The sequence below is a fragment of the Rana temporaria genome, chromosome 5, assembly GCF_905171775.1.
Source record: "Rana temporaria chromosome 5, aRanTem1.1, whole genome shotgun sequence".
NCBI lineage: Eukaryota > Metazoa > Chordata > Amphibia > Anura > Ranidae > Rana > Rana temporaria.
The window spans coordinates 121,177,576-121,203,496 of record NC_053493.1 but is presented as its reverse complement, the minus strand read 5'-3'; the positions used below and the strand labels follow the sequence as shown (position 1 = coordinate 121,203,496).

At 46.4% G+C, this 25,921-nt stretch overlaps 1 protein-coding gene across 1 annotated transcript in view; it reads left to right on the top strand.

The window, feature by feature from the left end:
* The first annotated feature begins 16,973 nt into the window (after positions 1 to 16,973).
* GPD1L (glycerol-3-phosphate dehydrogenase 1 like) overlaps positions 16,974 to 25,921 on the top strand; it is a 53,040-nt gene continuing 44,092 nt past the window's right edge. Inside the window, exons 1-2 of the mRNA XM_040353084.1 lie at positions 16,974 to 17,106; positions 22,405 to 22,582. Coding sequence (XP_040209018.1) covers positions 17,063 to 17,106; positions 22,405 to 22,582 — 222 coding nt within the window. The 5' untranslated portion in view covers positions 16,974 to 17,062. The remainder of the gene's footprint in view (positions 17,107 to 22,404; positions 22,583 to 25,921) is intronic.

Genomic DNA, 25,921 nt, shown 5'->3' with positions numbered 1-25,921 from the left:
GAAAAGTGTAGCTGCTGACTTTTAATAAACAGACACTTACCTGTCCCATGGTCCAGCCATGCAGGCGCCCAGAGCTCGCGCCTCTCCCCCTCCTCTCTGCAGGGCCACCATTGCAACTGTGGGCACCTGGCCGCGACAGCTCACGGGCTTTACGGTGGGGCACGCACTACGAATGCGCGCGTCACGCTATAGGCAAAGGTAATTTTCTGGGACTTGTGACGTGCCCAGAAGATTGCTGGTAGGAAGTGGCCGCCTAGGGCGAGAGGAGAAGTCGCTTAGGTGGCTGAGGAGAGGAAGGAGGGAGTGGACAAAAGAAATCCCACTAAAAGAAGTACCCACTCCCCCCCCCCCAAAATTACATGCCAAATGACATTGGTGCCCTCCAAGGCAAATATCTCCTAAACGGCGCACGTTTAAGAGATTTTTCAGTACATATAGGTAAGCCTTATTATAGGCTTACCTATACGTAAAAACAGGTCAGGGGGGGGTTACAACCACTTTAACCACTTCCATACCGGGCTGTTATACACACATCCATACCAGGCCTATTCTGGCACTTCTCTACTACATGTACAAATCATATTTTTTTTGCTAGAAAATTACGCAGAACCCCCAAACATTATATATGTTTTTTTAGCAGACACCCTAGGGAATAAAACGACGGTCATTGAAACGTTTTATCTTGCACGGTATTTGCTCAATAATTTTTCAAACGCCTTTTTTTTTGAAAAAAAATGTTTCATGAATTAAAAAAATAACAAAACAGTAAAGTTAGCCCAATTTTTTTGTAAAATATGAAAGATGATGTTACACCGAGTAAATCGATACCTAACATGTCACGCTTTAAAATTGCGCACACTGATGGAATGGCGCCAAACTTCGGTACTTAAAAATCTCCATAGGCAACGCTTTGAAATTTTTTACAGGTTACCAGTTTAGATTTACAGAGGAGGTCTAGTGCTAGAATTGTTGCTGGCACTCTAACGCACGCGGCGATACCTCACATATGTGGTTTAAACAGCGTTTACATATGTCAGCGGGACTTGCGTGTGCGTTCGCTTCTGCGCGAGAGCTACTGGGGACAGGGGCGTTAAAAAAAAAAATTACTTACCTTTTTCCCTGGTGTGTCCTTGAGGAATTCCTCTTTTCAATCAACCTTATCTGAATCGGTGGTGGACTGTTTTCTCAAAACTTTTTTACTGTTTGGATTACCTTTGAAATCGTAAGTTTTTTTCATTCATTTGACGTTTGATTTAGCCTTATTGTTTTAAAGGTTATGACATCAGTCTTTATCATTTAAAGGGATATTTATATTTATTTATACACTTTTTTTCATTCACATACACACAATGGTCAGGTTGTGGTGTTTTTTAGCGCAACCTTATTCCCTTTTGTTTTTTATTCTGTTACATGTATATATTCACGTATCAGGTTTTTCACATTTCAATTAATTTCCTTAGCGCAATATATTACCCCTTTGTTGATTATATCTAAATATAATTGTATAATATAAATAGCCAGATGGTATATATCAATCTTGATTTTGTGAAAATAGTGCAGCACTGCGTATTTATATAAACAAATAATTATACATTCCATAAAACAATTTATGAAAAATAAAAATAAATAAATTATAAAAAACTGTTCATATGTAGGTTTCCAAAGCTGTCACCGCTGTGAAAAAATCCTATAAATCCCTTTAAATGGATCCAATATTCAGTGCACACCACCACCTGCTAAAATGCCTGCTCACCTCAAGGATGAGTATAAAACACATAGACAGATCACTCCATGTGTCCACCACAATCCATCCACTTTACCAATAGTAGTAATTCCTACAGTTTCCAGACTGCACCTCTGTGTGGGTAATCAACGTATAAATTGTCTCCAAACACCACCTTCCTGCATTCGCTTTTTAATAATCAATTCCACTTATATATCCAGGGGTTAAGGACATGAAACAAAAAACACAAGTACCATAGTGTTCTTTGCTTTTGAATTTATTAAAAAAGCCCCCCTAAAAAGTTACACTTACAAGAAATAACAATAAAAACAGCATGTATCAAATCACCAGCTCATTCAGAGCAGATCCAGACTCAAGATGCTTTGCCTGACATCACAGATACGACTCCTCCCTTCTAAACGCGTGTCGGCCTCTCATTGGCCTTCATCAGTAGAACTACTACTATTACTGATCTACTACTGATCTACTGATGAAGGCCAATGAGAGGCCGACACGCGTTTAAAAGGGAGGAGTCGTATCTGTGATGTCAGGCAAAGCACCATGGGCCAAATCCACAAAGATCCGGCGTAACTTATTTTTTTCCATTTAAGTTACACTGCCTTAAAATTTCTACCTAAGTGCCCGATCCACAAAGCACTTACCTAGAAATTTTGTGCTGTGTAACTTAAATTCCGCCGGCGCAAGACGTTCCTATTTTCACGGGGGCGATTCCCATTTAAATTAGGCGCGCTCCCACGCCGGCCGTACTGCGCATGCTCGTGACGTAATTTTCCCGACGTGCATAGCGTGAAATTACGTTACGCCGAGCTTTGTTCAATAAAGTTGCGTCGGGAAAAAAAAAAAGATACGGTGGAAAAAATAAAATCAAAATTAAAAAAAAATCGCGTCGCTGGACAGAAAGGTCTGCTTTTACATGGTGTACTAACTTTACACCTTGTAAAAGCAGCCCTAATTTTGCGTATGCAAACTAAAACTTACGGAGAAAAAACGAAGCTGAAAAGCTTCGTGGATCTCCGTAAGTGCTAATTTGCATACCCGAGGCGGCATTTCGACACGAAATGCCCCCAGCGGCGGATGCGGTACTGCATCCTAAGATCCGGCAGTGTAAGTCCCTTACACATGTCGGATCTTCTGCCTAACTATGGAAAACTGATTCTGTGGATCAGTTCCATAGTTAGGAACAGGGATACGACGGCGTAACAGCAATTACGCCGTCGTATCCCTTTTGTGGATTTGGCCCCATGAGTCTAGATCTGCGGTGAATGAGCTGGTGATTTGATACATGTTGTTTTTATTGTTATTTCTTGTAAGTGTAACTTTTTAGGGGGGCTTTTTTAATAAATTCAAAAGCAGAGAACACTATGGTACTTGTGTTTTTTGTTTCATGTCCTTAAAGAGGAGTTCCACCCAAATTTGGAACTTCCTCTTAACCCACTCCTCTCCCCCTTACATGCCACATTTGGCATGTAATTTTTTTGGGGGGGGAGTGGGGGCTTCAGCACGAGTGGGACTTCCTGTCCCACTTCCTCCTTCCTGTAGGCGACTAAGCTTAGTCGCCTTCAGGAAGTGGCTGCTGTTGGCGATCGCCTAGGACACGTCACAGGTCCTAGGCGATCTCCTGGCCAATTACACGGCGCGGCGCCGGGCCGCGCCGCTCGCGCATGCGCAGTGCCGCGCCGCTCGCGCTCGCGCATGCGCAGTGGGTGCCCGGCCGTGAAGCCGAAAGCTGTCACGGCCGGGTGCCCACACTGAAGATGAAGACGCCGGCCGGGGAGGGGGGGAGAGGAGCGGAGCCCCGGCCGGCGCGTCGCTGGAGCGCTGGAGCAGGTAAGTGCCTGTTTATTAAAAGCCAGCAGCTACACTTTTTGTTGCTGCTGACTTTTAATAAACACACAAATGGCTGGAACTCCCCTTTAACCCCTGGATATATAAGTGGAATTGATTATTAAAAAGCGAATGGAGGAAGGTGGTGTTTGGAGACAATTTAAACGTTGATTACCCACACAGAGGTGCAGTCTGGAGACTGTAGGAATTACTACCCTTGGTAAAGTGGATGGATCGTGGTGGACACATGGAGTGATCTGTCTATGAGTTTTATACTCATCCCTGAGGTGAGCAGGCATTTTAGCAGATGGTGGTATGCACTGAATATTGGATCCATTTAAATAGGATTTTTTCACAGCGGTGACAGTTTTGGAAACCTACATATAAACAGTTTTTTATAATTGATTTAATTTTTTCATAAATTGTTTTATGGAATGTATAATTATTTGTTTATATAAATACGCAGCGCTTCACTATTTTCACAAAATGTATATTTCAATAGGTGTGGTGTATCACTATAGGTGTTCAGCAGCTGTGTAGACACTCAGAGGCCCCATACTCACGACCAAACATGTCTGCTGAAACTGGCCCGCAGGCCAGTTTCAGCAGACATGTTTGGTCGTGTGTGGGCGCGAGCGGGCCGAATTCCAGCAAACATTTGCCCGCCGGGCCTTTTCCCAGCAGACAAATATTCCTGGACTTGTTTTAAAACAGTCCGCTGGAATTCTGCCCGCTCGGACATGTACGGTCGTCAGTACAGACCTACCGTACATGTCCAGGCGCCCGCCGTCCCTCGCATGCGTCGAATGACTTTGACGCATGCGTGGAAGCATTTTAAAGGCGGGCCGCCCACGTCGCCGCGTCATTGTCGCGGCGACACCGCGTCATCGACGCGGCGACACCGCGGACACGCCCCGCGTATTGTTTACGCGCGGACTTCTGTACGATGGTGTGTACAACCATCGTACAGAAGCCCTCTGGCAGACATGTATGGTGAAAACGGTCCGACGGACCGCTTTCACCATACATGTTTGTCCGTGTGTACCCGGCCAGAGGGTTATATTTGTTGCTTCTTTTTTTTTCACGCTATTATAGGAGTCATTTATTAGTATTGTGGCGCTGATTGTTTTTCTTACAATATATATCAATCTTGGCTATAGGACATACTATATACACATATCCATATTAGAGTCATCTATAGTACCTAGATTTTTTTTTATATTTTATTTGCAATTTTAAAAAAAATAAACTTTATTTTGATGAATGTAACCACAGTTTTTATCTGTTGCTACAATCATCAAAATCAAGTTAATACTTGTTTGATATAAAAAAGTTTAGCAATAACTACCTAAAGTCAATTTCAGAGCTTGTTTTCCTTGTTGCACGAACAGAATGGACTCCAAAAATAGATGTGTTTAGTGTTTGCTTGGTCTTTGGACCATCTGTCTATGCATTCATTCTGTTATGATTTGGATGCCGTCTGTGATGGATAAATAGGTTAGGTGTCTTAAGTTGGATGCACACATAAATTGTAATAATTACATATCTGCTAGTGCAGCTCTTCAACAAACAAAAAAGTAATCAGCTTATGTTTTTCCACTTGTTTGCCTTTGCCTCCAGTCCTCCAGTAAGTGAACTCGTGTAAATCTCTGAATGTGTCTAACTTTGTAAAGAGAGGCTATAGGCCCCACAAAGGCAGTACAATGACCCTTTGCATGCAGATAGATCCCTGAGACCTTTGTGCAAATATTTTAAAGTGGTTATACACCTTCGTGTTTTTTTTTTTTTTTATAAAAATAACAAACATCCCTATACTTACCTGCTCTGTGCAATAATTTTGGACAGAGCAGCCCTGATCCTCTTCTTCGGGGTCACCCGTTGGTGCTCCAAGCCCCTCCTCTTCATTGACTGCCCCCAAAGAAAGTGGCTTTCCCTGGGGTCACCCGTTTGGGCTCTCTCCCGAGTCCCGCTGCTGCATCCATTGCCACAGCAGGACTTGGCGACCCCCCCCCCAGGATTTGATTGACAGCTCCTGCTGCTATTAATCTATTAAATGAGAAAAGCGACAGCGGCTGGAGCTCGTGCATATAGCTGGATCGGATCGGGCTCAGGTAGGAAGAAGGGGGAGGGGGGTTAGCTGCAGCACAGAATGTTTTTCACCTTAATACATAGCATGCATTAAGGTGAAAACCTTAAGACATTAGAACCAATTTAATTAAAGGGGTTGTAAAGGTAAAAGTTTTTTTACCTTAATGCATCCTATGCATTGAGGTAAAAAAACATCTGACAGCACCGCCCCCCCCCCCCCCCATTTACTTACCTCACCGTTTGAAAGTCCCGGGCGCATGCTTGTCATCTTGCTCGGGTCCCAGCCTGGCCGTTGGTTGGCTAGGCTGGGCGGATTGATAGCAGCGCAGCCATTGCCTGGCACTGCTGTCAATCACAGCGGATGACGCGGGTCGCCAGGGGGCGGGGCCGAGTGATACAGTCGGCGGCTATGGCCGCCGATGTATCACGGGAGTGCACTCGCAAAAGCTTTCCACCATGCGAGGGAGCTCGCATGAACGTGGAAAGCTTTTGCGAGGAGGAGCCGAGACAGCCGCCGAGGAACCACAGAAGACACGGATCCGGGTCACTCTGTGCAAAACGAACTGCACAGCGGAGGTAAGTATAACATGTTTGTTATTTAAAAAAAAAAAAAAATCTGCCTTTAGTGTCTCTTTAAGCCTATTGAACAACCCTCCTGTTACCCCACATGTATGCATACACTATTGACGTGGTGACACATGGCTTGTACTTTTAAAGTATATTTTAGGCTTGGTTCACTTATGACCTGCATGCGACTCACAGCAGGGGTCCAGTGCGTGCTGGTTCACCATTTCAGTTCCGATTTCAGATAGAATTTTGGCTGAATTCAGACCTGAAACGGACCAAAAGACGCACACCGCGTTTTTCTGCAAAACGCACTGGACCTGCTTCGGAGATATGTGAGAGCCGGTCAAAATCTCCCTCTATTGCGAATTGGATGCAGTGATACCACATCCAATTCGCAATGGTTTAAAACCAGCCTAAAGGATAACCAAACCCAAAAACAAACATGATTTTCTGTACCTGGAAGTGTTCTTAGGAACACTAATGCAGTGACCACATATAGAGGCTGTAAGCTGCAGCTTACAGCCCCTATATGTGGTCACTGCATTAGTGTTCCTAAGAACACTTTTCAGATACAGAAAATCACGTTGATCTTGCCAGAAATGCAGTGTTTGTGTCACTTCCTTGAAAAAAAAAAAAGAATATCTTCTTCCTTAACTATTTCAATACAGGGCACTTTCACCCCCTTCCTACCCAGGCCAATTTTAAGCGTTTAGTGCTGTCACATTCTGAATGACAATTATGCGGTCATGAAACACTACTCAAATTAAATTTATTTTATTTTTTCCACACAAATAGAGCTTTCTTTTGGTGGTATTTAGTCACCACTGTTTTTTTTTATTTTGTGCTAAATAAATATATAACATTTTGCAAATAAATAATCGTTCTTAAAGCGGTAGTTCACCCTCACTGACTTGATTTTACCATCGAGACAGGCATTGTAGCGCGAGCTACAGTATGCCTGTCCCGATTTTTTTAACCCCGGACTCACCTTGTAATCGTACATTGTAGATTTCGGCTCCCGCGGGGAATGGGCGTGCCTATGGAGAGGGAGGATGATTGACGGCCGGCCCTGGCACGTCACTCTCCCCGAAGACAGCCGGAGTAGGTCTCGGCTCTTCACGGCGCCTGCGCACAGGCTATGCGCAGGCGCCGTGAAGAGCCAAGCCTATTTCGGCTATTTCCGGAGAAGCGTGACGCGCCAGAGCCAGCCGTCAATCATCCTCCGTCTCCATAGGCACGCCCATTCCCCGGTATCTTCGATGTACGAGTACAAGATGAGTACGGGGGTAAAAAAATCGGGACAGGCATACTGTAGCTCGCGCTACAATGCCTGATTTTATGGTAAAAGAAAAAAATTTTTTTTTTTTTGCGTTGATAGGGTGAACCCCCGCTTTAATAAATTTAAGCCATAATGCATGCTGCAACATTTCTTTGGTGAAAATAATCAAAATCAGTGTATATTTGGCTCCTTTCACACATGCAAACCGTTCACATCCGCCTGTCAGTTTTATCAGGCGGACCTGAATGGGAGCTCCATGTATCTCTATGGAGCGTCGGATGTCAGCGGTGACATGTCCGCTTACATCCGATCAGCCCCGATCCGATCCTCTCCGCTAAAGTGTGACAGATGCAAACCCTATTTTGCATCCATATGGCGGATCAGATCGGATGAAAACGGACAGAGGGTTTGTTTTCATCCGATCGCCCCCATAGAGGAGAGCGAAGATCTGACTGGTCCATTTCTGCACAGTGTGCAGAGACGGACTAGTCATCCGCCGGCTCAGCGGGGATCCACGGAGCGATCCCCGCTGAGCAAGCGGATGCCCTTAAAAATGGACCTGCACATGTGAAAGGGGCCTTAGTCTGTAAAAAATAGCTATGGTATATATGCCCCTCACATTTTTGTAAATATTTTATTATATCCTTTCATGTGACAACACTGAAGAAATTACACGTTGCTACAAGTAAAGTAGTGAGTGTACAGCTTGTATAACAATGTACATTTTCTGTCCCCTCAAAATAACTAATTTTGTAGATGCAAAAGTTATTGGGCCAGATTCTCAAAGGCGTTACGACCATTTGCGCCGTCGTAAGTCCTCATCTGGCCCGGCCTATCTATGCGACTGATTCTTAGAATCAGTTACGCATAGATATCCCTTAGATCTGACGCTGTTAGATCTTAAATGCATTTTTTTTTTTCGCCGCTAGGTGTCGCCGACGTAGTTTTCCCCTTCGCTTATGTAAATTAGCAATTTACGACGATTCCCGAACGTACGCGCGAACGACGCAGAGAATTTACGACGTTTACGTAAGCGTAAACTTACCCCTGCTAATATGAGGGGCAAGTTTACGTAGGTCCGTCGTATGCCATGTTAAGTATGGCGTCGGGTCAGCGTCGGCTTGTTCCGTCGGTTACGTAGTTTTCCTAAGTCTTCCGCGAATACGACTTTACGTCAATGACGCCCACGTCGGCGTCATTGATATTTTCCGTCGAGAACTGGAGCATGCGCACTGGGCTATTTTAAGCCCGGCGCATGCGCAGTTCGATCGGCGCGGGGGCGAGCTTAATTTAAATACAAGCCGCCCCCTTTGAATTACGCGGCCTTACGCCGGGCCAATTACACTACGCCGACGCAAATTACGGAGCAAGTGCTTGGAGAATACGGCACTTGCTCCAGTAAGTTGTGGCGGCGTAGTGTAAATGGCTTACGCTACGCCGCCGCAGATTCTACAATAATCTGGCCCTTTGCGTCTACAAAATAGGGGTTCAATTTAGGGACTTTGAATTTTCTTTATTGTTTTTACTGGTAATGGTGGCGATCTGCGATTTTTAGCAGGACTGCGACATGGCAGAGGAGAAATATGACCCTAAGTGTCACTTTTTGGTGACCAGTGACACCAATACAGTAATCAGTGCTATAAAAATGCACTGATCCAGGGGTCAAGTCCTGGGGAAAAAAGTGTGGGAACTCCCACCCAAGATCCATTCCCCCACCAACAAAAAAAAAAAATTATACGCTCATATGCATAATTACTAAACCGCATGTTTTTTTTCGATACACTGTACCTTAGTAATCCTTTATGTTATCGCCGGAACTTTAAGAAAGTTCTTTGTAAATCCCACGATAACTCACGGCAGACCTCCGCAATGTCTCCTGGGAACAATGACAAAAGCTCCCAGGAGTCATTGCGGCATCGAGGAAGTGACGGAATACCCGCACACTACCCAAAGAATCCATATACAGGAAGCAGCCAGTAACATAAAGGATTACTAAGGTTTGCCTGCCCCTGACAGTGACTAGAGCTTGGAATCGCCGCTTAGTGAAGGATTGGCTCAGGCGGCTCGGCTGCTCTAGTCCTGCAAAGGGAACTGCGTTCCTGCTGTGGAAAAAGTGCAGGAACTCCGTTCCCACGCGTTTCCGCAGGACTTGAGCCCTGCACTGATCACTGTATAAGGACACTGGCAGGGAAAGGGTTAACACTAGGGGGTCATCACGGGGTTAAGTGTTTCCTAGGGAGGTTCTTTCTTACTGTGGGGGGCGTGGACTAACAGGGAGTAGAGAGAGATCGCTGTTCCGGATCACTAGGTTCACTGGCTCTGCTGTATGCCGCTATCACTTCTCTTCAGACTTTTTCACTTTAGTTACTTGCATCAGGCTGCCCTCCACCTGCCCCGGTCCTAAGTGGGGATGGGAAGCAGCCAGGCAGAATATCCATGGGGTGACCCACCTGGGGGGGGGGCATAACTGAAATCTGATGGGGGAGCGCAGCCCAGCCCAGCACCCACCTACAGCATATGCACAGAGTGTACTGTATGTGCAACATTGCTAAATAAGAGGATTTACATTTGACATCAAGTTTTCAGCTCATTACTGTCCTTCACTTTTTCTTATATTCCAGGAGGTGAAGACTGAATATACATTTTTACCTTTGCTGTTTCCGTCAATCGAAGTGCATCAGGAATATAAAAGTCTAGAGAACATGTCTAACTAGTTAGATACTTGGCAAGGTGAAACTGTCCTGGGAAGACCGAGTTGTGGGAGCATATTTCTTATTTTATCTTCTCCATATGTCATTTCTCTAGCTATTTTAAATAAGCTTTGTTTTAGCACGTTTCCATCTGCTGCTGTTTTGTTGAGGGCGGTGGAAAAAGCTGTTTGCTGTAGAGGTCCAGAAGCTCCCAGAAGTGTTTACATTGAGATCTGGTGACTGGTCAATAATCATTCAGTTAACACTTGTGTTCTGCGGATTATGGTCTTTATCAAAGCTTCATTCTTTAGGGCTGCTTCTCTATAGATGTAGGGCCAGATTCAGAAAGCTTTTACGCCAGCGTATCTATTGATACGCCGCGTAAGTTAAAAGATGCGCCGTCGTATCTATGCGCGGTATTCTGGAACCTAGATACGCCTGAAATCTGGCTTCAGCCATCCGACGTAAGTTGCCGTACGCCGTCGTATCTTGGGTGCATATTTACGCAGGCCGCAAGGGGCACTTCCGTAGATTTACGCGTCGAATATGTAAATGAGCTAGATACGCCGATTCACGAACGTACTTGCGCCCGCTACGCCGTTTCCGTAGGGCTTACATCCGGCGTAACGTTACCCCTGCTATATGAGGTGCAGGTAATGCAAAGTATGGACGTCGGCACAAGCGTATCTTTTTACGTCGTTTACGTAAGTCGTACGTGAATGGGGCTGTGCGTAGGTTACGTTCACGTCACAGGCATTGAGCCGGCGTAACTTAGGGAGAAAATTTGATTTGATACTGAGCATGCGCGCGCATGCGCCGTTCGTTAGGCGCTTCATTTACATGGGGTCACGATTCATTTCCATACAACACGCCCCCTACCAGCCTACTTTGAATTAGGCGGGCTTACGCCGGCCCATATACGCTACGTCGCCGTAACTTAGGGAGCAAGTGCTTTGTGAATACAGTACTTGCCTCACTAAGTTACGTTGGCGTAGCGCATATGAGATGCGCTACGCCCGACTATAGATTCGCCGCGGTACGTGAATCTGGCCCATAGAATAGTAAGCAAGACTGGTCATCTTAGCACAGGAAATGTGTCGATTACCTGGTAAAATAAAGACAAAAAAAATTAAAACAAAAAATAAAACGAATGCAGCCACAGCAGCTAAGGAGTGCTAAGCTGAAATGTACTGTATTAAATTGCTGGTCTTGGGTTTAGATGGAACGGGTTCATTATTGTAAAATGTAGAATAGGCTGTCACAGGAACTGCAGTAGCTCTAGTAGACTCCTGAGATTACTTTAAAGCTCAATTTATATTTCAGTTTAAAGTGGATGTAAACCCCCCATACACCCAGTGAAGTGAACAGCCTCAGATGATACACTGGGCCAGATTCAGATAGGTGAGCGGATCTTTAGATCCGCGTAACCTATCTCATTTACGTTACGCCGCCGCAAGTTTTTGAGGCAAGTGCTTTATTCAGAAAGCACTTGCCTGTAAACTTGCGGCGGCGTATCGTGAATCCCCCGGCGGAATTCAAATTCCGCGAGTAGCGGGCGTGTAAAATTTAAATCAGGCGCGTCCCCGCGCCGAACGAACTGCGCATGCGCCGGCCGTCAAATTTCCCAGCGTGCATTGCTCCAAATGACGTCGCAAGGACGTCATTGGTTTCATCGTGAGCGTAACTTACGTCCAGCCCTTTTCTGAATCGACTTACGCAAACAACGTAAGATTTCAAAATTCGACGCGGGAACGACGGCCATACTTAACATAGGATACCCCTCACATAGCAGGGGTAACTTTACGACGGAAAAAGCCGAATGCAAACGACGTAAAAAAAATGCGCCGGGCGGTCGTTCGTTTCTGAATCGGTGGAAATCCTCATTTGCATATTAGTTGCGTCAAAAAAACGAAACGCCACATAGCGGCCGGCCTGGAATTGCAGCCTAAGATCCGACGGTGTAAGACACTTACACCTGGCGGATCTTAGGGATATCTATGCGTAACTGATTCTCTGAATCAGTCGCATAGATACGACCGGCAGAACTCAGAGATACGACGGCGTATCAGGAGATACACCGTCGTATCTCTTTCTGAATCTGCCCCACTGAGATTAACCAAATCTCCCTACATGGGTTTATATGTATATCTGCTGTCTTCACATTTATATACAGTTTAGAAAGCTTAGATTGTGTTAGGAGATTGTCTCTTCCTGGTTAACACAGAGTGATGACTCTCAGAGCTGTTTTGTAGTAGGAGCTGCTCTCTGCTAATCTATTTTAGCAACCTCCTTTGACAAAAGATTCAGGCTACTTTTGTCTAAAAAGTCAAAAAATATGTCAGGAGTTCACATGCTGATAACAGAGGAACCCTTTAGAAGAGAGCTATAAGACTTGGCTCATTGAAAAGAGATAACAAAATACTGCAGATAAATGTGCCCAGCTCAAATTTCATGAATCGGGTTTACATCCACTTTAAATCAGCTAAGTACACTCCAGGTGCATCATACTGTAAGGGGTCATTTCTACACTGACCACCAATGTATAGGGTCATTTCTACACTGACCACCAATGTAAGGGGTAGTTTCTACAACACTGGCCACCAATGTAAGGGGTCCCTTCTCCACTGACCACCAATGTAAGAGGTCACCTCTCCACTGACCACCAAACTAAGAGGTCCCTTCTACATTGACCACCAACATAAGAGGTACTTCTGTTCTGACTACCAATGTAAGAGGACCTTCTATATCGATTACCAATGTAAGCGGTCGCTTCTATACTGACCACCAATTTAATGGGTCATGTCTACACTGACCACCAATGTAAGGGGTCATCTTTCCACTGGCCGCCACTGTAAGAGGTCACTTTTACACTGACCACCAATGTAAGGGGTCGCTTCTATACTGACCACCAATGTAAGAGGCCATGTCTACACTGACCACCAATGTAAGGGGTCACCTCTCCACTGACCGCCACTGTAAGAGGTCACTTCTACACTGACCACCAATGTAAGGGGTGTCTCTTCTACTGATCACCAAAAAAAGGGGTTACTTCTACACTGACCACCAATGTAAGAGGTCACCTCTCCACTGACCATCAAAGTAAGAGGTCATTTCTACAATGATCAGGGAACACCAATGTAAGGGGTAATTTCTACACTGACCATCAATGTAAGAGGTCACCTCTCCACTGACCACCAAACTAAGAGGTCCCTTCTACACGGACCACCAATGTAAGAGGCACTTTTACTCTGACCACCAATGTAAGGGGTCACCTCTCCACTGACCGCCACTGTAAGAGGTCACTTCTACACTGACCACCAAGGGTTGCTTCTATACTGACCACCAATGTAAGGGGTCATGTCTACACTGACCACCAATGTAAGGGGTTACCTCTCGACTGACCGCCACTGTAAGAGGTCACTTCTACACTGACCACCAATGTAAGGGGCCTCTCTTCTACTGATCAACAATGTGAGGGGTCACTTCTCCACTGACCACCAATGTGAGGGGTCACTTCTCCACTGACCACCAATGTGAGGGGTCACTTCTCCACTGGCCACCAATGTGAGGGGTCACTTCTCCACTGACCACCAATGTAAGGGGTCGCTTTAATACTGACCACCAATGTAAGGGGTCACGTCTACACTGACCACCAATGTAAGGGGTCACCTCTCCACTGACCGCCACTGTAAGAGGTCACTTCTACACTGGCCATCAATGTAAGGGGTCTCTCTTCTACTGATCAACAATGTAAGGGGTCACGTCTCCACTGACCACCAATGTGAGGGGTCCGTCTCCACTAACCACCAATGTGAGGGGTCACGTCTCCACTGACCTTTATTGTAAGGAGGCCCTTCACCTACCTATAATAATTGTTAATAGATCCTGGATGTTTTGTGAAACCAGACTGATGTTGGGTAATCTAGGTACACCAAATTCTTTATCCTTTTATTCAGCGCTGTTATTTCTCAGAGAATAGGTGCAGGAACTCCACCTTCTGAGTTACTTCTCGTCTCTGCCCCCTACCCACCTCCGACCACAATCCCCTGGTTCCAGACCCTACCCACCTCCTAGTACCGCCCCTTTTAGAGAATACAGAACCAAGTATAATTTTGTGGTGATAAGTCATTTGTATGGAATTTGTTACTAACAACAAGAAAAGCAGTAAAGTAGATCTCTTGTAGAAAGCAGCAATAGACCCTTCCCAGCAACAATGGACCCCAACAACAATAGACCCTGTCATCAACAACAGATTTCCCAGCAGCCTGACCAGTATCAATAGACTCTCCAGCAGCCAGCAACAAGAGACCCATCCCTCTACAGTAGATCCCTTTCAGCAACAACTGACCCCCCAGCAACACAAGCCCAACCAGCAAAAATAGATCCCTTCCCAGCAACAATGGACCCCAACAACAATAGACCCTGGCATCAACAACAGATTTCCCAGCAGCCTGCCCAGCATCAATAGACCCGTCCCTCTACAGTAGATCCCTTTCAGCAACAACTGACCCCCCAGCAACACAAGCCCAACCAGCAAAAATAGATCCCTCGCCAGCAACAATAGACAGCTCCCTCAACAGTAGATACCTTTCAGCAAAAATTGACCGCCAGCAACACAAGCCTAAGCAGCAACAATAGATCCTTTTCCCAGCAACAATAGACTGTTCCATCAACAGTAGATCCCTTCCAGCAACACAAGCCCTTCCAGCAACATTAGGTTCCTCCCCAGTACCAATAGACTGTTCCCTCAACAGTAGATCCCATCCAGCAACACAAGCCCAACCAGCAACAATAGATCCTTTCCCAGCAACAATAGACTGCCTCCTCGACAGTAGATCCCTTCCAGCAACACAAGTCCTTCCAGCAACACAAGCCCAACCAGCAACAAAAGATCCTTCCATAGAAACAATAGACAGCTCCCTCAACAGTAGATATCTTCCAGGAACACAAGCCCATACAGCAACAATAGATCTCTCTCCGCAGTACCAATAGACTGCTCCCTCAACAGTAGATCCCTTCCAGCATCACAAGCCCAACCAGCAACAATAGATCCTTCCCCAGCAACAATAGACTGCTTTCTTGACAGTAGATCCCTTCCAGCAACAATAGGTCCCTCCCCAGCAACAATAGACTGCTCCCTCAACGATAGATTCCTTTCAGCAACAATTAACCACTCCCCCCAACAACACAAGCCAAACCAGCAACAATAGATTCCTCCCCAGCCATGGAAGAATAGATCTTCTCCAGGAACAATAGATCCCCCAGCAGCCATGGACTCTCCAGCTCCCCTTGCTTTACATACATTCAGTGCTGGAGGTAGGGTTCCCACCTGTCCGGGATTAACCCGGACAGTTTGGGTTTTTGAATCATGTGTCCGGGTTTCAGTCCACCTTAAATCCGGACACATTATTCAGACAGGAATGTGGTTCGGAACAGGGCTTGACTGGAGGGTGAGGGGGCACTATGTGCGCCACATTACTATTCTCTTTGGAGTGCCCAAAGGTGTCCCAAGTCTGTCACAATCCTATGGTGTATACTAAGGATGAGCTCCGGCGTGTTCGCACAGTCCATGTGCAGAGCCCGCCAGGAAGTCGGCACCGTGCTGCGCTAATCACAGAAAGGGAGACACTTTCCGATCTCTGCACCTGAGCATCGGGATAATGTCTCCCTGCCTGTGATTAGCGCAGCGCGGTGCCGACTTCCTGGCGGGCTCTGCACATGGACTGTGCGAACACGCCGGAGCTCATCCTTAGCGTATACTAAAAAAAATAACTGTGCGTCGCTAAAGTGTTTGGGTTTGGCTTGGAGAAAAAGTGGCAACCCCGGAAGTGCCGGAAACTGCGTTCCCCTGCGTGAAAAAAAGCCCTACTTTTATTTATCCCTACAACACACTGGGGTAAATTCAGGTAGCAATTACGCCTGCGTATCCATAGATACGCAGCGTAATTGCTAATTTGCGCCGGCGTATCGACTTTTCTGTATTCAGAAAGCTCGATACGCCGACTGCAGCCTAAGATATGACTGGCATAAGGCTCTTATGCCGTCGTATCGTAGGCTGCATTTTACGCTGGCCGCTAGATGGAGTTCCCGTAGTGGTCAGCGTAGAGTATGCAAATTGCATACTCACGCCGATTCACAACCGTACGCGCGCCCGGCGTTCGCATTTTACGTTGTTTGCGTTCGTGAATGGCACTGGACGCCATTTACGTTCACGTTGAAGCAAATGACGTCCTTGCGACGTCATTTACCGCAATGCACGTCGGGAAAGTTTCCCGACGGAGCATGCGCACTACGTTCGGCGCGGGAATGCGCCTAATTTAAATGATCCACGCCCCCTACGGGATCATTTAAATTACGCGCGCTTACGCCGGCCAGTTTTACGGAGCGCACGCGCAAATTACGGAGCTACTGCTTCGTGAATGAAGCGTAGCGCAAGTAATTTACCTGAATCTACCCCACTGATCACACAATGTACCGTGAACTGCAGATGGAGATTTTTAGGAGGGGTTCCCCCATAGCTAAAAATTATGTCAGGGGCAAAAAAATAAGGCTGATCTAAAGAGACGATTTCATTGAGGATAAACAGGCATAACGAAGAAATATCCAGCAATGACGTCTATGTCTATGAGAAATCCACCTGTCCCCTCTTCACTGATAACAAACACTTCCAGACCAGACCATGCCTTGTATGCCGCTCCGACTACAATACCCACAATGCAGAGCGCTGTTTTGCTGTCGCCCATAAGTGACATAGGCGGGGTGGAGGCGGTTCCTGCTCTGTGATTGGTTAGTTCTGCAAACACGGGAACGATAACAACAAGCCGGGTGCGGCAAGAGTCATTGAACGGACAAAGTCACCCAGTATACAGCATGGCAGGACCTCTGAAAGTGTGCATCGTGGGCTCAGGGAACTGGTGAGAGGGGTGCTGGGTGCAGGGGGGAGAGGGCACAGGGCAGGGCATGGAGGGTCCTCTGCGCTGTGCAGGGCTGGGTCGGGTCAGCTCACTCCTAGCAATGTGTACTCTTTACAGTGACATGTACAGATGTCTGCACACTCCCTGCAGATATACAGCGATCCCTATGAGTGGTCTGAGACCTAGGAGGCTGATTTATATTCCTGTGCCAAATTACTAAACTGATCCTGAGTGTTGCTTCCTGTCACAGCCAAAGCATTTTTGGTCAATTATTTTATAATAATAATAATAATACAGACCTGGAGCCCAGATAAAGGGAAGTCAGTATCTTTCTTCCTCATCCCCTACCCACATGTGCCATCCCTCCCCCACTGGTGCTGAGAGCAGCACATGTCATCACTGTGTCCAGGCATACATTGTTATTACAGGGATCATGGCAGACACCTGTGCAGTGCCCTGCTTATTGTACATTCACATCAGTCCCTGCGTCCAAGGAGCTTACAATCTAAGGTCCCTCACTTGCATCCAAAGGCCAATTCACCTACCAGCAGGGCTTTGAGGTGTGGGAGGAAACAACACAAGTAAAGGAAGAACATGCAAACCCCCAACTGTCCCTGATTTGATGCAATGTCCGCCTTTCCTCCTCATTTGTCCCTTGTTTCGGTCTGATCTATATAGCATTATATAAAATGCACGATTTATCATTAAAGTGTTTCCCAGTGCTAAACTTTTCATCTACAGTATTTATCGGCGTATACCGCGCACTTTTTTGCCCTGAAAATCAGGGCAAAATTGTGGGTGCGCGGTATACGCCGATACCCGCTTTCCCGCGCCGAGTTTGAATACTGCGCCGACATATACCGAGCGCAGTACACTCGTGTATTGTCGGGCAGTCTTGGGTCCTCTCGTGCTGACGTCCTGAACGTACAGGACGTCAGCGCGAGAGTAGCCGAGCCTGCCCGACAATACACGAGTGTACTGCGCTCTGTATATGTCCGCGCAGTATTCAAACTCGGCGCGGGGAAACGAGCGGGGAGGACGCGAGGATGCCGGACCTGACGAAAAGGACACCCGAAGCCGCAGACGGACGCCAGACACGACGAGGCCGCCGATGGACCGTGCGCAAGACACCAAAACTGTAAGTACAAAAAAACTTTTTTCCACAGGAATTCGGGGCAACTTTAGGGGTACGCGGTATACGCGGAAGCGCGCTATACCCCAATAAATACGGTATATTTCAAAAGCAAATATAAAGGAATAGTAGTGGTAAAAAAAAAAAAACACTTGTAGGTTTAACTAATCCTTCTTTTTTTTTTGGGGGGGGGGGTTAATTCTGCTTTAAAAGGGCGTGGCAGGGGGACTTGTCCTATGCTTGCATACTTTTGCCAGTAGGTGTCCCTCATTTCATTCCCAGCTCGAAAAGTTGGGAGGTATGCAAACTCCATGCAGGTAGAGTCCTGATTGGGATTTGAATTAGGGACCCCAGTACTGCAAGGCAGAAGTGCTAACTACTAAGCCAAAATGTTTGCATCTATGGTAAAGTGAAGCCGTTCTGGAAAAACAATCAATGGTACACCCAATGTTAATTGCATGGCTGCAATTAACATTGGGTGTTAACAGACCTCTGACATCTCCCCTTTAAGACAGAGAAAGGGACTAGGGACACAGATTCCCCAGTCCCTTTCTCAGCTGCACTGGAAATGAATGGACAGGAGACAGAGGCTTCTATCCATTCATAAACTGAAGCATAATAAACACAGTTTACGATGCTCAGTCATATGAATGGACAGAGTCAGTGATCACTGACTCTGTTCATTCAGAAAAGGTAGGAGCCGGGTTTAGCGGCTCCTACCGCCGCTCTCCATCCTGACGGAGGGGGGACACAGATCACGGAGGGGGGGATCAGCGGCACGGTGGGGGAGAGCAAAACAGAGGACGGCAGCGGCACAGAGGGGGGACACAGGAGCATGGAGGTAGAGTCCGGTATCGGAGCATTTTCCCAGAGTACAAGTACTCGGGAAATGCTTGGTATCGTTACCGATACTAGTATCGGTATCGGGACAACCCTACCCATAACACTAAAGCTGGCCATACACTGATCAGCAGGGACTATTGTTTGAATGACTTTCATTGAGGGGACGTGTTGGAAAATTTCTCAGAATGTAATGTCTGTTGGGAGGGAATGCCTTCATCCATCTGGTTTGTGTGGATGGAGAAATCTGTTTGTTTAGCGGTCTGGAAAAAAAAAAATCTATTGGTGTATGGCAAGCTTTAGGCTTCATACACAATGGCCTAAGGGCTCTTTCACACGGAGCGGACCGTTTCTGGGTCCGCTCCGTGTGTCTCCGTCGGCTCAGCGGGGATCCCCGCTGAGCTGTCGGTGGATAGGGGGGTCCCCGCACACAGTGCAGAGACCGCCCTGTCTCAGCTCCGCTCTGCCCTATGGGGAACCGGATGCAGACGGACCGTCTGTCCGTCTTCATCAGTTCCGTTCCGCCGGACGGTAGAAAAATAGGGTTTTCTTCTGTCCGAAAACCGGATCCCGACGGACGCGGACGTTAGCGGATGCTCCATCCGCTAACGGACGCGATCCCATAGGGATGTATTACAAGTCTGTTAACGGACAGGCGGAGTGGACGTCTGAAAGGGGCCTTAAAAAAACAAAAAAAAAAACGTCTGTATAGAGCATTTTTTTTTGTACAAAGTTTAGGAGAGTTTTTTATGTTTTTTTTTTTTTTTCTGCCGGTGAGCTTCAATCAAACGCGAATGAGAAGGTTTTTTTTTTTTTCTCGTGCCTCCTAAACGTTATTCTCCAAAATATGCCTCTTAGGCCCCTTTCAGATGTGCGGACCGTATGTCCGCATTTTCATCCATCCGTTGCGGATGAAAACGGGACATACATTGGTCCCTATGTGATTGTGGGTGTCAGCGGATGACCATCCGCTGACACCCGTAATCACCCGCCTCCGCAAAGCTCCGATTTTTCGGACAGAAGAAAATCCTATTTTTTTTTCTTCCGTCTGGCAGATCGGATCGGGTGAACACGGACATACGGTCCGTGTTCATCCGATTCCTCCTCCCCCCCCCCCCCCCCCCCCCATAGGGGAGAGTGGAGGAAAGACAGGGCGGTCCCTGCACAGTGTGCGGGGACCGCCCTGTCAGCCGACGGCTTAGCAGGGATTTTACGGAGGATCCCCACTGAGCTTTACAGACACACGGAGGTGGATCATTACTGATCCGCCCTGTGTGAAAGGGCCCTAAACCTCATAATGTGCATGGACACATAGGATAACATTGAGTTGCTTCTACAGGCAGAACACAACTTCTGTAGAAGCCTAATTGAACAAGCTAAAGTTAGAAGCTCATTGACCACCATGCACAGCTGCACCAGAGCTTGCACTCTCTAGTTTTAGTAAATCAACCCCACTGCATCCTTCTGATTTGCCTCCTGTCCGAATTGGCACTATTGTGTACGCATGTGAAGTAGGGACCTTGGCTTGTATGCCCTAGGACTGTGTTAGCATGAATATAAAGGGGGGGTAGGAAATCGGTGTGAAAGGGGTCTAAGAGCTGACCATTGCCTCTATATTATTTAAAATCTTTGTTTTAAAGTTGTTGTTTTTTTTTAGGGAGTCTGGCCTTTTGCATTTAGCTTTCTTCTTATAATGCCCTGGAGGTGTTGTGTTGCCATAATTACCAGTCTCTGTGTGTACAATAACAGCCTGTCATTCATGTGTTTAATCTGATTAGAGGGACTATTAATGACAAATTTAGACCTATTTATAAAATAGAAAACAAACCTTTACAACCCCTTTAAGCTGGCCATATGCTGATCGAACTGAGGCTGGTCTAGCAGGGACTCGACAAATTTTGATCAGTGTGGGTCCGCCCCCTCTTGACAATAGTTGACCATTAAATTGATTTCTGTCAAACGGACAAGTTGGAAACATTTTCTCCAATCGGTGGCTGCTGATCATTGTATTCTGAAAGCAGCAGGCGCCACTGTCCGGATGCAATGCCCCGACACATAGCTGATCTTCTGCTTCGTTGGCAAACGGGTGCTTCTCTCTGTATAGATTAAGGCTTACCTGTAGGTGCAAGAAATAGCTCCTTAACCTACACGGTTAAGGAGATATTTGCAAGAAAGACCGCACCAATGTCTACGGCGCATGCGCACTGAGCGTGTCGTTTCTGAATGGGATCGTGCCGTCCCTGACAGCTCCCGCGCGCATTCACGAGAGTGATGTCATGGTGGCTCCGGCCAGTCACAGCGACGGAGCCGTGATATGAGGAAGTCACTCTGGGAAAGATGGTGGAGGAGAGGAACGGGGACCGCTGCGGCGGCTTCGATCTCAGGTAAGTAATTCATAATGAGCTTGTATGCTATGCATACTAGCTCGTTATGACTTTGTTTTGCATGATGTATTTTTTTTTGGGGGGGGGTGGGGGGTTACATCCTCTTTAAAGTGTTACCAAATCCAGGACCCTGCATTCACTAGATTTGGTCTCTCGCAGTACACAGAAATGCAATTTTATTTTACTAATTCTAAACTGTTAAATACCTTTTTCTCATCAGCAGTATAAAGCATTCTTGTGACTTCTATCGGTGTCCAGCAGATCACTGGTTAAAGCTTGTAGTAGAAGTTTTCATTCTCCCCTGATTGTCCTATGAGGCTGTACTGATCACTAGAACTCTCTAGCAATACAAACCAAACTGAGCATGTGCAGAGTGCCCCCAGGGCCCTGTACTATCAGGAGAAGGATTGGGGACAGTGGAAGAAGGGGGGGGGGGGGGGGGATCGGAGCAGGCAGGATCAAACAGCCTATTTTCACAATGTAGATGATTAACCCCTTAGGTTCCACAGTGAGTATATCAAGCAAGCTTTACTGCATATACAGTTCGATTTTACTGTTCTGGGTTTAGTAACACAAGTAGAATTTTATAATATCTGTACAATTTTTAACTTTTTTTTAATTTACATTACCAAGGCCCCTGCTTGGTTTACAATAGTACCAGCAGACTCTGTGAAACAACCTGTTTTCTACTATGTGCCAAATTCCATTCCACCCAACCCCTGAGCATTGATCTTTGTGTGTTTAGTCATCATCCTTCCGGGCACAAGAGAAAGAACACGCTGGACTTTTTTATAAAGAAACCTGAAATTCCTCTCCACCAATCCTTAATTGGTGAACTTTTCATATAATCCTTACTATTGATGTGTTTTTACATTTAGACATTGTTCATTTGTTCCTGTTCATAATTCTTCTTCTTTTTTTTTTTTTTTTTCTTGTGTCAAGGGGATCTGCTATTGCGAAAATCGTAGGAAACAATGTAAAGAAGCTGCAGAAGTTTGCTCCTACTGTCAATATGTGGGTGTTTGAAGAAAATATTAATGGGAGAAAACTCACAGAGATCATCAATACGGAGCATGAGAATGTTAAATATCTCCCAGGGTATAAGCTGCCTGAGAATGTGGTGAGATTCTTTTTTCAACTCCTTTGCATTGCCAGTATTTTTATATAGAAGCAAACGAGAGAGAGAATGGGGGGGGGACTATTATAGTGTCTAGTTATGAAAGTACACCCATATATAATTAGGGGTGCAACGGATCAAAAAACTCACATCAAAGAAGAATAAAAGAAAGAAAGCAATGCATTCCTGAGCTTATAATTTCAAATTCTTTTTAAAAAAGACAAGGATGTCTACATTCTCTGGGGAGAGTGTGGACCTCTGTGCAGTCACTATGTCCCCTGCTGTTGAGAACACTCTCTCAGAAGGAACTGAAGAGCCTGGCACAGCGAGATAGCATCTTGCCATCTGGCAACATGAGGGTATTTACACTCATTGCTTTTCCACCATGTCATCGGATCACCATCCACTGTAATGCCGCTTGCTGCTAGCAGATAGGATTCCACCTCCTCTTTGATGATGTCAGCAGAAGTCTTGTTGTCTTTGCTGGCAAAGGTCTCTCCAAAAAAAGCTCTGCCATCGCCGACTTCTTTTGTGGAAGAGATGATGAGTCCAAGTTTGCTCCTGTTGGCTCTGCAGCTTGAGCTTGACCCTGCAGAAAACAATTTTCTTTAGGGTCTTGTCAGTCAGTGCAGAGTATATAGCTGCCTGCTGCTCCAGATAACGCTCCAGCATATCATAAGTGGAGTTCCACCTTGTTGGCACATCATTTATGAGCTTGTGTTTAGGCAGCTTTAGCATTTCTTGCTTTGTTTTAAGCACATGAGCAGCTGTTGTGCTTCGGTGGAAGTAGGAAACCACCTTCCTGATCCTCCCAAGGAGGCGGTCCATCCTACTGACAGATTCCCTTCTGAGATGCCAAATTCACGACATGTGCAAAGCACCTTATCTGTGGGCCCAGTCCTGCCTCAATCACGGCATTAATTAGATTTTTGGCATTATCTGTTGTGACTGGGATATTAGTACTGGGCCTCTTTAGCTTCCATTCGTCCACTGCTTCTGTCAGTACCTGCGCAAGATGAGTGCTTGTGTGACTCTCGTAGAGGGGGCGTGTCTGCAGCACCGGACTTCTCATCTCCCAGTCTGCTAGGGGTGCAACGGATCAAAAAACTCACGGATCGGATCGTAGCCTCACTGTGCCCCCATTGCCGCCTCACTCTCACCTCTACTTGACGCTCCTCTCTTCCTCCACCTTCTCGTCCCGATGCTCATCTCCTCCCCTGACCCTCCTTAGCCCATGGGCATGTCTCCTCCCCCCCCCCCCCCCCCCAGGTGGTGGAGGACAGTCGGGTCTATACCTCTATATTCCCTCCATATGTCTGTCACTCATGCAGCCTGCATATCACCCCCCCAGGCTGGTGTCATGTGCCCTCTGCTCCCCCTCTCCTTCCTGGTGGGATAAACATTCCCCCCCTGGGAGGTAAATTCTTCCATACCTACGCGACCCCCCCACACATGGAGCCTCACCTGCCGCCATGCACCGAACCCCCCCCCCCCCCCGCTTCTCTCACAGTTTACTGCGGGACAGCCGCTCACCTGCAGCGGCGTCCATCACTCCTTCAGCAGTTATCCACGCTGGGGGAGTGGCCGGACACACCAGAAGGTGATTGGCTGCCGTGCCCATTCTGTGTATACAAGCGCGGAGTAAGGAGGAGGCGGGGCTGTGCGAGCAGAGTGGAGACTATTTCAGTGTCGGCCTATGCAGCGTGTTTTACCGCTCTGCTCGCCCCCCTCCACCTGCGCTCCAGGATCATGTGTGTGCCGATCCGTAGTCATTGATCCGTGCAATCACGGATTAATGACAATCCGTTGCACCACTATTTTAAAACACTTGTCAGTTAAAAAAATAAAAACTGTCCACTTGGGGGGATTACCCTTTTAGTTCCTGTCTTTGTAGACCCAACTGGAAGTGAAAGGAAAGCTCTACAAACTGCTTGGAATTTTTCTCTGTTAAGCCCTGTACACACGGCTGGGAATCCCGTCCAGAAAAAACGTTGGTTTTCCCAACGGGATTCTTTGCAAGCTTGCCGTGCATACAGACAGCCATTCAAAAGAACCACCGTTGTTTTGAATGGCAAGAACGCTGTGATGTCCTCTACTACGACGAGCAAAAAAATTATAATTTTTTTTTTTTAATTTATTTTTTCTAGGGTATAGCAGTACTTCACTCGCATATGTTGTACAGCTTTGTGCTAAAACTTCACTTTCATTTGAAAAGTGCTCTGGATGCCATCATAAATCTGTGTCTGAATGGGGTAGACATGCAGGCTGCTTTATTTCAGGACATTGTGTCACATTTGTTAAGGAGTTGGCATCCTTGGGCAAGCTCCCAAGGTTGCATTACTCACAATATTGCAATGAGTGCCAGTTCTGTGCTGCAGAGAACTGATGTTCTTCATCTTTATGAAAGACAGCCAAGCTGTACATTGGTAAGAATAGAAGTTGCTGTGTTTGAGGCTCTACTATACTGTGCAGTGTGTATATTACCCATAATGAATGTGAAGTGGTGAGAGGTCAATCTTTTCTCCATCTTTTGTTGAAGGAGATGGTAATTTTTCCAGATAGTTGTGCTGTCTATAGGATCTATAAGACCACTAAAGAAGGTTGCTTCACTCTTGTAGGCTAAAGCCTGTGCACTAGACCCAGGCTCCAGCTTTTCTGTAGTACATGCAGGACAGGGGCGCCCAACCTTTTGAAGAGTGATGGCCATGAAAGCCAGAACGGGCACGGACACAGCCCACGCTATAGGGTCCTAAGGCTGGTTTCACACTGATGCACCACGTGCCCCTGTGGCTTTCCTGCAGGTTAGCTGCACTTTGCAATAGACTTCTATTATATCCTGCAGGTGTGGTGCACTTTCTGAAAGCACACCAAACCCGTAGGTAATAACAGAAGTCTATGGCTCAGTGCAGGTAACCCACAGATGCACTGTGCTGCACCTGCAGATTAGTTTGAAAGCTGCCCAGTAACTGCTGCAGAACAGATGGGCCCATATTTACACTGCGACTTCAGTAATAAACTTACACAAAACTGAATGAAAGACTTATTAACCACTTGCTTACTGTGCACATATACCCCCTTCCTGCCCAGGCAAAATTTCAGCTTCCGGCACTGCGTCGCTTTAACTGACAATTGCGCGGTCGTGCTACTTGGCTCCCAAACAAAATTGACGTGTGTTTTTTTTTTTTTTTTCTTCACAAATAGAGCTTTCTTTTGGTGGTATTTGATCGCCTGTGCGGCTTTTATTTTTTGGGCTATAAACAAAAAAAGAGCGTCAATTTTGAAAGAAAACACAATATTTTTTACTTTTGCTATAATAAATATCCCATTAAAAAAAAAAAAAAA